Source organism: Budorcas taxicolor, chromosome 18 (assembly GCF_023091745.1).
Source record: "Budorcas taxicolor isolate Tak-1 chromosome 18, Takin1.1, whole genome shotgun sequence".
NCBI classification, from domain to species: Eukaryota; Metazoa; Chordata; class Mammalia; order Artiodactyla; family Bovidae; genus Budorcas; species Budorcas taxicolor.
Window position 1 is genome coordinate 49,862,898 of NC_068927.1, and position 13,308 is coordinate 49,876,205.

The window sequence follows — 13,308 nt, forward strand, 5'->3', positions numbered from 1 at the left end:
GCTTGTAGTGATTTTGATTTGCACTTCTTGAATGATGAGTGATATTATCTTTTCAAGGCTTCTCTGATGGCTTGGCGGTAGAGACTCTGCTTGCAATGCAGGAGATGTGGGTTCGATCTCTGGGTCGGGAAGATCCCCTGGAGGAGGAAATGGCAACCTGCTCCAATATGCTTGCCTGGGAATTCCCATAAACAGAGGAGCCTAGTGGGCTACAGTCCATGGGATCTCAAAAGAGTTGGACACCACTGAGCACGTTATCTTTTCATGAGCCTTTTAGCCACATGCATATCTTTTTTTGGGGAAATCTCCATTTAATTCCTTTGCCTGTTTAAAAAAAATTTTTATTGTTTGGGTTTTGTTGTTGTTGTTGCTGAGTTTTAGAAATCATATATATATATATCATATATATTCTGGATATTAATCCCTTATGATTTGTGGATACTTTCCCCTATTCCATGGGTTGATTTTACATTCTGTTGATTGTTTCCTTTCATGCATACTCCCCACACCCCCACCACCCCCACCCCCTCCACCACCCCCACCCCCCCACCCCCCACCCCACCACCAGCCCCCCGCCCCTCTGGCCATGCTGTGTGGCTTGCGGGATCTTAGTTCCCTTAGAAGGGACTGAAACCAGGCCTACAACAGTGAAAGCAATAAGTCTTAACCACTGGAATGCCAGGGAATTCCCCACACTTAAGAATTTTTGATGTATTCCAGTTAATCTTTGTTGCCTGTCCTTTTGGTGTCATATCCAAGAAATCACTGCCAAATCTAATGTCACAGGACTTTCCCCCTATGTTTTCCTCTAATAGATTTATAGTTTTTACATTTAAGTCTTTCATCCATTTCAGGTTAATTTTTGTATACGTTTTAAGAAAAGGGTCCAACTTTATTCTTTAAAAAAAATTTTTTTTTTTTAAATTTTCTTGGCTGTGCTGCACAGTATGAGGGATCTTAGTTCCCTGACCAGGGATCTAACCCAGCCCCCTGAAATGGAAGCATGAAGTATTAACCACTGGACTGCAAGAGAAGTCCCCCAACTTAATTCTTTTGCACGTGGGTATCCGTCCAGTTTTCCCAATTCCATTCATTGAAAAGACGATTCTTCCCCAGTCAAATGATATGAAACCCTTGTCAAAAATCATTTGACCATACTTGCTGCTGCTGCTGCTAAGTCTCTTCAGTCATGTCTGACTTTGTGCGACCCCACAGATGGCAGCCCACCGGGCTCCCCTGTCCCTGAGATTCTCCAGGCAAGAACACTGGAGTGGGTTGCCATTTCCTTCTCCAATGCATGAAAGTGAAAAGTGAAAGTGAAGTCACTCAGTCGTGTCCGACTCTTAGCGACCCCATGGACTGCAGCCCACCAGGCTCCTCCATCCATGGGATTTTCCAGGCAAGAGTACTGGAGTGGGTTGCCATTGCCTTCTCCATTGACCATACTTGTGAGCATTTATTTCCAGAATTTGTATTTTTAACAAATTGCTGCTGAGAATAATTGATACATAGTATCAGATTGTTGCAGGAAGAGGGACTGCTTCTGTTACCAAGTCCAAGCTCTTTCTACTGGTCCTAGGTCATCAAGACAAGGGGCTGAGGCAAGGAATTTGACTTTATTTAGAGAGCTGGCTGACCAAGATGGCAGGCTAATGTCTCAAAATAACCATCTTATCTGGGTCTGGATACCAGGTTCTTTTAAATATCAGAGATGAAGAGATAAGGAAACAAAGTAACATAGTCATTAATCTTGCAAATATCTCCTAGAATTGTAAACCTCAGGAAGATATGTTAATTTCTTCCTTCCTGCCACCTACAGGTGCACAGGGTTCTGAACAAAGGCACTTTAATTGTCAGGCAGAGGGGCAGGATTCTCTGAGGCAGGCCATTATGTATGATCATCATCATAAAAGCAATGGAAAGCAAGTCAGAGAAACTGTTTCAACATGGAATCAGAATTGACTTCTCCATGCAACACTTCCAGGGTCTGAGTGAGGACTCTTTTCTAACATTCAGAGATGAATTGTTTGAGGAGACACCCTTGCTGATAAAGCAAGAGACTTTATTGGGAAGGGGCACCCAGGTGGAGAGCAGCAGGTTAAGGGAACCCAGGAGAGCTGCTCTGCCACATGGCTTGCACTCTCAGGTTTTATGGTGATGGGATTAGTTTCCAGATTGTCTCTGGCCAATCATTCTGACTCAGGGTCCTTCCTGGTTGTCGAGTGCATCTTTCAACCAAGATGGATTCCAGCAAGGAAGATTCTGGGAGGTTGGCAGGACACAGCATCAGTAGCAGTAGCAAATTCTTCTGAGTTAGTTTTTTTTTACAAGACATAAAATGGGCTGGTGTGTCCTCCCTCCTTTTATCTCCTCCTGAATTCTGGTTACTTATCGGTGACAGCACCCTGTTTGTTTTTTTTTTTAATCAGGACCTCCTGCTTTAAGACAATTCAGGCAAGCAGTTAGCATCATGCCTGGCCAAGGCATGTGGTTTTGGTCAATGGTTCCCTAACAAGATAAACAGGAAGGGAGGCTGCACTTTTTGAGAAGTCATAGAGAAGATGATGCAGAGATGCGAGTTCGATCTCTGGGTAGGGAAGATCCCCTGGAGAAGGAAATGGCAACCGGTTCGCCTGGGAAATCCCATGGACAGAGGAGCCTGGCAGGCTACCATCCATGGGGCTGCAAAAGAGTTGGACAAGTTGAACAACTAAACAACCACTGCCACAACAACAAACTTTGAGCCTTATTATGTGCTCATTGTAATACATTCAGTTCAGCCGCTCAGTCCTGTCTGTAATACATTAGCATATGTTAAATGACACACCCACAGGCACCATGACAGTTCCAAGGCTGACCATAAAAGGCCAAAATGTGGGCAGTGGTGGCCCAATTCCTGGAAATCCCTGCCCCTTCCCCCAAATAGTTAGAATATTGTTTGTTCATTAGCATATGAAATTACCCAGCCTATAAAAACTAACACTCGCCGCCCCCATACCCCAGAGCCTCTCTCACCTGAGATGACACACATTCTGTCTATGGAATGTGTGTTTCCCAAGATTGCTTTCAGTTTCTGAGGTGACCCTACTTCTGCTTGTGGAGCGTGTTTCTCTCTAAATAAAGTTGCTTTCACTTTACCACACCTTGCTCTTAAATTCTTTTCTGCCTGAAGCCATGGACCATAACTTGGCCGCCCATCCTGAATCTTTGGCAGCCTACCCCATCAAGACCTGTGATGTGACCATTCTCTCGCTCCCCCTTCTCCAACACAGGTAGAGGAAAGTCCGGCAAAGGCCCTGGGCTGGGTGGCTGCCTGGCAGGTGTGGGGAGCAATGAGGAGGTGAGTGAGGCTGGAGCAGGTGATGAGGGGGTGAATGGGAGGAGATGAGAGTCTGGCAGGTCCTCTGGGAACTTGTGGGTTTCCAGGGCCCTGGGCAGTGCTCAGGCCTTCTCCTGGAGTGAGCTGGGTCATGTGACCCAGGCAAATGGTGGAACTGCAGGATGAGGCCTCAAGATCAAGACGGTGGGTTGTCTCCAGCTGACTTCTGTCACTAGGGCCTAGGATGAACCAGGGGGAAGTGGGAGGCTTATGCTATTAAACAAACAAAATTTCCTCTCACGTTAAAATTTCTTCCCAACATAGTGGAAGGAGGGCTCAACTTAGATTTCAAAGAATTAAAAAAAAAAAAAATTGTGTTTCTTGCAAACCTAATTTTTGGCCTGAGAGGTAGACCTCCGATCTATTTTTAAAATTTCCTCTGGCTGCCACTTGGAGGGCATGGGGCAGGATTCCCAGGACTGGGAGCCAGGAGGCAGGGGGAGGCTGGGGCTGGACCATGATGGAGCTGTGGAAGGGGAGGAAGTGTGGGAAAGAGTGAGGAGAGGAAGGGTCCAGGGTGAGCCTTGGGCTCTGGTCTAGGGACTTGGGGATCATGAGGGACCCCTGAAATGTGGACTAGAAGGAGGAATGGGTTTCTGGGAGATGCTGTGGCCAGTTTGGGACATTATGGGAATGGGAGTCCAAAAGCAGATATCCAGTAAGAAGCCCAGAGCTTCAGAGTGAAGCCAAAGCCGTAATTAACCAATGATACTCCAAACATCAGCCATTTAGTTTCACTTTCCCATACTTTGCCTCGTATCCATGTGTCACCTATACACTTAGCTAGTCGTTTTCTTTAAATCGATTCACTTTTTAAAAAATTAAACACGTTTATTTATACAGGAAACATCATTTCACTCCAGGAAGTGGAAAACGGCCATAAACAGAATAGAATAGTACAAATAAACCCAATGATTCAGCAAGGATCAAGGAGAGGTGCTGAGAGCATGGGCTAAAAAGTTGTTGGTGGACAAGTTATTCAGGGTCTCAAGATACTGCCCACAGAGCATCAAAAAGCTGAATTGTGTCCCCTCCCCAAATTTATATGTTGAAGTCTTAACCCCCGGAACTCAGAGTATGATTACATTTGGAGAAAGGGTTTTTAAGAGGTGATTAAGTGAAAGTGAAGTCATACAGATGGGCTCTGATGCAACATGAAAGAAAAGAAAGAAAGTGAAGTCACTCAGTCGTGTCCGACTCTTTGCGATCCCATGGACTGTAGTCTACCAGGCTTCTCTGTCCATGGGATTTTCCAGGCAAGAGTACTGGAGTGGGTTGCCATTTCCTTCTCCAGGGATGCAACATGAGTAGTGTCCTTACACAAAGAGGAGATTAAAATGCAGACACACACGCCAAAGAAAGACCATGTTGGGACTTTCCTGGTAGTCCACAGGCTAACACTGCACTCCCAGTGAGGGGGCTGATCCCTGGTCAGGGAACTAGACTTTTCCCACATGTTGCAACTAACAGTTCACATGCTGCAACTGAAAATCCCCTCAGGCCGCAACTAAGACCCGGCACAGCCAAATAAATAAAATAAATATTTAAAAAAATACCCACTCCAGTATTCTTGCCTGGAGAATCCCATGGACAGAGGAGCTTGGTGCTTGGCAGGCTACGGTCCATGGGGTCGCAAAGAGTTGGACACAACTGGAGCGACTGAGTACTGTATATAAGATAGGTAAACAACAAGGACCAAGTGCATAGCACAGGGCACTGTACTTAGCATCTCATAATAACCTGTAATGGAAAAGAATCTGAAGAATATATATATATATATATATATATATATATATATATACATATGTATTCCTTAAATATTCTTAAAACTAACACAACATTGTAAATTAACTATACTTCAGTTTTAAGAAACAAAGTCAAAGGCTGAGTCCCCTCTGAGATTCCAGGGAAAATCCATTCCTTGTCTTTTCCAGCTTCTAGAGGATGCCTACATTCTTTGGCTCCTAGCCACATCATGTCATCATATCTCTTCCTCTGACTCTGATCTCCCTGCCTCCCTCTTATAAGGGATTTACATTGGGCCCACCTGAATCCAGGATAATCTCCCCATCGCAAGATCCTGAATTTAATCACATCAGTAAAGTCCCTCTTGGGCTTCTCTGGTGGCGCTTATGGTAAAGAATTCACCTGCAATGCAGGACACCCAGGTCTGATCCCTGGGTCAGGAAGATTTGTAGGAGAAGGGAATGGCAATCCACTCCAGTATTCTTGCCTGGGAAATCCAATGGACAGAGGAGCCTGGTGGGCTACAGTTCATGGGGTCGCAAAGAGTTGGACACGACTGAGAGACTAACACTATCACTTTTCAAAGTCCCTTTTACCACTTAAGGTAAAATATTCACAGATTATGGGTATCAGCAGGTGGACATCTTGGGAGGGGCATTATTCTGTTTACCCCAGGGAGGATCCAGTCAGAGAAGCTGTAGTTTTAGACAGCAGTGCCTGAGAGAGCTTCACTAAGAAGGTGATGTCTACCTAAAGGGTCTGAAAGAAGGGAAGGAAGGAGCAAGGTGGATAATGGGGAATGGCATGCCAGGAACAGGAACAGCCAATGTAAAGGTCCAGAGGTCTTTCCTCAGACCTGTTTCCTTTTCCTGGAAACCCCTGCCTCTAAACGACAGGGGTGAGAAGTTGGTGCTGTCCCAGATGCCTCCTGAATCTTGCTTGTGGGGCAGAAGGGTCTGAGATCTCTAATCATTGGTCTCTCGCATAATCTCTATCGCCCATGGTTCCTCAAAGGGCAGCTTGGCCTGCGGAGAGAGGCAGGAGCCTGGGTCAGAAAGGAAACAGGTCCAGCCCTCCCTGCCACCCGCAGTCCTGAGGAGTGATCACCTGGTCCCCGGTGGGGCTCTGTCTGTGCAGGGTCCGCCTGCGGTGCCACTGGCGCAGGGAGGCTCGGACCTCAGAGCTGAGGCCCTTGGGCGCGCGGGCCGTGTCAGGCTCGTAGTGGGCAATGTGGTACAGCGCCCCAAACCACGTGGTCAGGTAGTACCCGGCTATGGACAAGAAGAGGAGGTCAGCGCAGCCATCTCAACTCCCCCGAAGCCCGCCCCCTCCCCAACCCCCGCAGGTTGCCCGCCTTCCCTCCCACTGCAGGCAGGGGGCCCAGGGCGCCCCTCGTCGGGTCCCGGGGTTCTGGGGCTGGGGGCTCACCTTCTCCCCGTAGTTCGTCCGGATCCAGGAGCTCCATGAGAAACTCTACGTCCAGCTGCGTCTCCCCAATGTCTGGACTCCAGATCAGTTCCTCTGTCAGCGCTGGCAGGAATGCGTCGGCCCCCAGGGGCTCTAAGGGAGGAAAGGACAGGCTCTGGGGTTGGAGGGGACGTGCTGGCAACTTCCATCCCATCCCCAAGACTGCGAGTGCCGGCTACCCTTCCACTTTGCGTATGCAAACCACCCTCACCCCAGGTCCGCGTAGAGCTTGCCGTCTTCTCCCGCTGGACGTGTGCACAGCCGCCTGCTGCCTGGCTCCCACAACCCTCAAGTCACTCCACATACAGGTAGACTCAAGAACCCTGCTTTACCTTGGTTCTCCCCACGGGCCAGACCCTCGTAGACGTCACTGCACACCGCCAGCAGGAGCGACACCTTGCGGCGCGGGACGCAGGCCGCGTGGAGGTGCGCCAGGCGCTTATGAATGCGGCTCCGTAGGGCGGGGGCGGGGCTTCGCCTCTCACGCCCCGCCCCCTGGGCTCCCGGAGGCCCCGCCTCCGCCCGCAGGGCTACCTGTCGCCGCCGTAGTTGCCGCAGCTGTGAGGCGCGGAGCGTGCGGAGTCGCATCCACAGGGCGGGCTTCAGAGGCGCCAGCACCGCGCGGTACAAGGCCGCCTCCACTGCGGGGCCTGTAGGGGTTGAGATGGGGTTAGGCAGGGCCGCCACGTTGACCCATGCCACTTTCTCTCCACTGACCCACCATCACCAATCACCACCCCTCCCTAGTCTCTGTCCACCCACTTGTGTACACGTAAGTGTGAGCACATATGGAAGAAGGATCCTGGGAATGAACAACCGCTTGGGAGAGACAATATGCGCTGTCACACATACGTGAAACGGAGCAGTGGTGAACAGAGCGGGTGTTGCTACATGTGGGACAGGGAGCGTGAGTAGAAAACGAAACAGATGTGCTCAGAGATGGAGAGAACGAAGTTGGATGTGAACACCGATGCAGGGCCAAGAGAAGGCAAGTGTGAACCTGTGGGGGTTTTCAGTTCCCTCTCAGCCCTCCCCCTTACCTAGATCCTCCTCCTTCTGGGGGGCCTCAGGCCCCCTGCTTGCGAAGACAGCCCTGACATCGGGATCCTTTGCTAAATGATCCTGGAGGTCAGTAAGGAGGTGCCGGACGTCCTGAAGCAGCTCTGTGGCCGGGTCCCCAGGCCTGTGGGGGCCCCCAGCATCTGAGGTGAGGCGTGCCCGGAAGCCCCGGAACTGCTTGGCCACGTAGCTGCTCCGGGCCCTGGCTAGAGCCCGGACGTGCTGAGTGAGCATGTCCTCAGGTCCTTCTTCATCATCTTGGTCATCCTCCTCCTCCTTTTCCTCCTTCTCCTCCACCAGGCTGGCCAGAGCTGGCCTAAGATGGTGTTCCTCTGGGCTGAGTGGGCCTTCCACCCAGGAGACACGGTGAGGGGCTGGGTTCCTGGGGGCTGATGTGAGGAGAGAGTTGGGTTCCACAGAAGAGCAGCAGCAGCTCCTTCATCCCTCAGGGGCCCCGGGCCTGCTTATCTAACCTGGACCGTGTCTCTCCGCAGTCTCTGGAGTTGTCTCTGCCAGGGTCTGCTCCATCCCGCATCCTCTGTGGGTCTCCAGGTAGAGCTTGTTCACCAGGAAGACCACCCTCCTTGAGGTGTTGAGTTGGTTGCTGTCAATCTGCAGAGGATCTGAGGGACAGCAGGAGTGAGGTGTCCAAGGGGCCAGCCTTGGAGTCTTAGTGTTCAGCCTCATTATGAGAGGAACTGGGATCCAGTCCCTGGTACCTCCTCACTCAGACCCAGGAGCTGAGCACCACCCCCCTCAACTTTTTCAGGTCCCCTTGTGCTGTGGGCTTAGTCGCCCACTTGTGTCCAACTCTTTGCAACGCCATGGACTGTAGTCTGCCAAGTTCCCCTGTCCATGGGGATTCTCTAGGCAAGAATACTGGAGTGGGTTGCCATGTCCTCCTCCAGGGGATCTTCCCAACCTAGGGAATGAACCAAGGTCTCGTGCATTGTGGGCGGATTCTTTACCATCTGAGCCACCAGGGAAGCCCCTCCAGTCCCCTTTCAGTTCACAGTCCCCTTTATCCTCCCTCAAACCCTGTAGTTCGGTCCCCTAGGTACCATCCTCCTGGACCGAGGAGGCGGATAGGTGGGCTCTTTCTTCCTTAGAGAATCATGTCTCACCTGTGTTTTGGTCTTCAGGCCTCAGGGTAGGAGGGGGCAAGAGCAATGTTCTAGGCAAAATATCCCTGAGAAAAGATAAGCAGGAGCCACAGTGTGGGTGGGGTGTCATAGGGAAGGATCTTCCTTAGCACATTTGATGGATGACCTGTACCTGCTGGCTGATAGGAAGGCCAGGAGATGGGGCAGATCTGGCATGCAGAGCTTAGAGGATTCCAGACACACACCTGGGGTAGTGGAAGGGAAAAAAGGCAAGAAGGAATAAGTTAGAAAACTTGAGGGGTAGCAGCGTTCTTTTTTCTGGGACTCTCTCTTCCCCAATCCTGCAGTTCCCCCCAAGAACCTTCAGAACAGAAAAATTTCTAGCCGTTGCAGTCCCCTTCTTTTCCTGTGTTCTTATGCTAGCATCCCACTTATGCCACCAAATATGATTCATTCATTAGGCAACATTTATTAAGATAACTATTTATTTTCAGGCATTGGAGATACATTTGTCAAAAGGCAGATACATTCACTGCCTGCCTGTAGCTTACCTTTTAGTGGAGGGAGATGAAAATGAATGAGCAAACAAATAATGCTAAGTGTATAGTGTATTGAGTGCCAGAAATGAAATAGAGTGATTGAAAGTGACTAGGGCTATCATTAGCTGTGGTGGTCAAAGAAGATTACATTTCTATAGAGGTCGAAAGGATGGAGACTAAACTAGCCATTCAAGGAAGGGCACTCATACAGGAAAAACAAATACAAAGGCCCTGAAGTTAGGACACATTTAGCCTGCAAGAGCCTGCTCAAAAAAACAGTCTATAGAGCAGAGAGAATGACGGGCAGTAGTGAGCAAGTGCTCATAATCTTATAGGCCATGATAAGGAGTTTATTTTTTTAATATTTATTTATTTGGCCATACTGGGTCTTAGTTGCAGCCTATGGGCTCTTCATTTTGGCATGAAAACAGTTGCAGCCTGCAGGATCTAGTTTCTCAACCAGGGATTGAACCCAGGCCTCCAGCATTGGGAGCATGGAGTCTCAACCACTGGACCAGCAGGGAAGTCCCATGAGGAGTTTAATGTTTATCTAAAATGTTGCAGGGCTTCCCTGGTGGCTCAGAGAGTAAAGCGTCTGCTTGCAATGTGGGAGACCTGGGTTTGATCTCTAGGTTGGGAATGTCTCCTGGAGAAGGAAATGGCAACCTACTCCAGTATTCTTGCCTGGAGAATCCCATGGATGGAGGAGCCTAGTAGGCTACAGTCCATGGGGTCGCAGAGTCGGACACGACTGAGCGACTTCACTTTCTTTCTTTTTTTTTTTTTTTAAGATGTTGCATGTCCTTTGCAGGGTTTAAGGCAGGAATGTATAACATCTGGTTGATGTTTGGAAATACCACTCTGGCTGCTATGTCCAGAATGGACTGCAGGAAGAAAAGGGTGGGAGCACAGAGACAAGGAATGTGGCCACTGCAATTGTCTGGGCAAGAGGTGATGGTGGTTAGGATTAGGGTGATGGATGTAGAGAGGATTAGGAAGATTCAGGAGATATTTTACAATGAAAAATGATTGATCTTGGTGATAAATTTGTTGTAGACTGGAAACTTGAGGGTAGTAGGCTCCTTACCTCCAGGAAGCTTCTGGATCTGGTAGGTGTTGACTTCCCCTGATGAAGGTCCTGTCTTCAACACCAGGACCTGTCTGGGATCATGTCCTATGACCAGGAAACTCTGGGGGAAGGGAGACAAAGGCCTAGTTGAAGAGGAATGCTGCAGAAGTCTATTACTATTGCCTGCCTAGTGTCCATTTCCTTTATTCTGAGTCCCACACTCCAAATTTCCTTTAGAAAACTCTATTCCACTCTCTACTCTAGGTCCTGCAGGTTGGACTAACTCTCCCAAGAGCCCTAAAGGTGGGTCTGTGACCTGACCTAGCCAATAGGATTGAGTGTTCTCTGACCACTGTGGCTGGTTCAGAGATGGGCATATGAACCAAATGCAGCCAATGGAAATCTCCCACAGGAGCTCTTTGGAAAGAGGCCTCTTTTTACACTGGGGTTGCTAACCTGGTAAGTAAGATGTGGCCCTGTGCTTGGGCCAGCCATCTAGAATTGCTTTATCCAAATCTATTCCCTACTCCTTGCAGACCTCTAGCTTCGTTCAGGGCAATAACAGGCCCAGCCATAGCAGATAGGTAGTGATCAATGTAGGCACTGGTTCTCACCTCGGCTGCGTAATTCCCAGGAGAGCTTTTATTTTTTGGTGTGTTTGCTTTTTGGCTGCACAGCATGGCTTGTAGGATCTTAGTTCCTCCACCAGGGATCAAACCCGAGCCCTCAGCAGTGAAAGCTCGGAGTCCTAACCACTGGACTGCCAGGGAATCCTTTCCAGGTGAACTTTTAAAAAATACTGCTACCTGGGCCTTGTCTGTATATTCTGAATCAATTGTGAAGGCTTTTGTTTTTGCTGGTAAAAGGAAAAAATGCAGCTGGTGCTTCCTTTCTTCCTTCCTCCTGCCTGGAATGCACACATGTGCTTGGGTCTGGGGCAGCCGCTGGCAACCATAAAGGAAGTCTAGGAGAACTGCTGAGATGTCCTTGATGTCGTTTGAGGAGCAGAACTAGAACCTTTAGCTGTCTTTCTGGTTAAGTTAGAAAGATAAAAGCCAGAGATATTGAAGAACAAGTGTTTGTTTGCATTGAAAAATATTTAGAATTTCCCAAAGTTTAAAGCAAAGCCAAGGAATTCCCTGGAGGTCCAGTGTTAGGACTCTGCACTTCCATTGCAGGGGGTCTGGGTTCAAGCCTTGGTCAGGAAATTAAGATCTCAGAAGCTGTGCAGTGTGGTTAAAAAAAAAAAAGCCAAGAAATGGGATGAAGAGAAATATATATATTGTCTGATGTTCAAGATCCAGACATCCCTAAAATTACTTTTACTTCTGGACTTTTTGTGCTTCCCTGGTGGCTGAGATGGTAAAGAATCTGCTTATAATGCAGGAGACCCGAGTTCTATCCCGGGGAAGATCCCTTGGAGAAGGGAATGACTACCCACTCCAGTATGCTTGCCTGGAAAATCCCAAAGACAGAGGAGCCTGGCAGGTTACAGTCCATGGGGTAACAGAGACTCGGCCATAACTGGGCGACTAACACTTTCACTTTCACTGGTCTTTTCAGTCATGTGAATCAATAAGCAGGGCTTCGGTTTGCCGGGTTTGTGTTGTGCTTGTCACTGGCAACCGGCAGGGTCCTAACTGGTTCAGGGTATCATGAGGAGGGTCAGAGAGGGTGCCTAGGGGTGAGTACTTACCCCTGGTGGCCACAGGTCCAGAAGGGCTTTCGCACTGTGGGCATCCAGCTCTGGGATCTGCCACACCCCCCATGTCCTCTGAAGGCGAAGGAGTGACTCTGGGGTCCCAAGGACCCTTAAGGGGGTCTCACCAGCTCCATTCGCCTGTGATGGGATTAGTCTGGGACAGGCAGGGACCAGGAGACCAGGGGACAGAGGAAGGCAGTTGGACTTTGAGATGGGATCAGAGGTACAGGAAGGGGAAGCCTGGGGGCAAAGGGTCAGAGATGGGGTTCTGGGTCCTGTCTGGGGGTGGGTGGGACTTGGATGGAAGGGGCTTCTGAATCCAGGGAGGTGGAGACAGCCTCAGCAACCCTCACCTCTCCCGGTCCGTGGGGCCTGCTGAGGCCTTGTCCTCTGGCTGGGCCGTCATCCTCAGGGTGCAGGAGGCCAGGGAGCCATGCTCTGGCCTCTGGCAGGGAGGAAAGTATGTCTCAAGGCTGCTCCAGCCCAGGGGTAATATTCCAAATATTTACAACCCACATGGCAGAGACCTTGACCAACCAGGATGGACTTGAGACCCCTCGCTGTGCCAGGTGTTAATTCTTCAGTTCCTGGGTGGTGGGGAGATCTGGGGATCCTAGCGGGGAGGTCGGTAGGAGGAGAGGGAGGGGGAGGTAGGGGGAAAGGAAGAGGACTCAAAATAGCAGCTATTTACCAAGTGGTAGGGTAATATTTTTTAGGGAAGCCCAGGTGCTCAGCTGTAAAGAATCTGCCTGCCAGTGCAGAAGAGGATTTGATGCCTGGGTCAGACTGATCCCCTGGAGAATGAAATGGCAACCCACTCCAGTATTCTTTTTTTTTTTTTAATTAAAAAAATATTTACTTGGCTGCACCAGGTCTTATTTGCGGCATGTGGGATCTTCAGCGTTTGCTGCAGCCTGCAGTTTCTTCAGCTGTGGCATGCAGAAGGGATGCCAGGGATCTAGTTCCCTGACAGGGGATCAAACGTGGGCCACCTGCACAGGGAGCGTGCAGTCTTAGCTACTGGACTACCAGGGAAGTCCCCTACTCCAGTATTCTGCCCTGGGAAATTCTATGGACAGAGGAGCCTACAGTCCATAGGATCACAAAAGAGTTGGACAGGATTTAGTGACTAAGCAGCAATAACAGGAGGCTATTTTATATTTTAACATCCAGGGAAGCCTTATGAAAGGGGACCAAATGAATAACAACCATTGTCAAAACCCAGGGCCTGGAAAAGGGCTCTG

At 49.5% G+C, this 13,308-nt stretch overlaps 1 protein-coding gene across 1 annotated transcript; it reads right to left on the reverse strand.

Moving 5' to 3' along the window:
* Positions 1-6,090: 6,090 nt before the first annotated feature.
* Positions 6,091-12,470, reverse strand: RINL (Ras and Rab interactor like). The gene is made up of 11 exons (XM_052656587.1): positions 12,418-12,470; positions 12,059-12,218; positions 10,381-10,483; positions 8,927-8,999; positions 8,776-8,840; positions 8,125-8,274; positions 7,633-8,040; positions 6,925-7,242; positions 6,554-6,685; positions 6,233-6,396; positions 6,091-6,150 (listed from the first exon to the last, which is right to left on the reverse strand). Exons 1-11 carry the CDS (start codon positions 12,468-12,470, stop codon positions 6,091-6,093), a joined length of 1,686 nt encoding a protein of 561 aa, XP_052512547.1.
* Between the last annotated feature and the right edge of the window lie 838 nt (positions 12,471-13,308).

Bases quoted from the DNA above. Each gene is read 5' to 3' on its own strand.
- RINL (XM_052656587.1), bottom strand. From the start codon at position 12,470: ATGACGGCCCAGCCAGAGGACAAGGCCTCAGCAGGCCCCACGGACCGG. The intron at 10,484-12,058 runs GTAAGTACTCAC...CCCTTCCCCCAG, and splicing joins TGGACCTGTGGCCACCAGGG to AGTTTCCTGGTCATAGGACA. The intron at 8,041-8,124 runs GTTAGATAAGCA...TCCTCACATCAG, and splicing joins TGCGGAGAGACACGGTCCAG to CCCCCAGGAACCCAGCCCCT.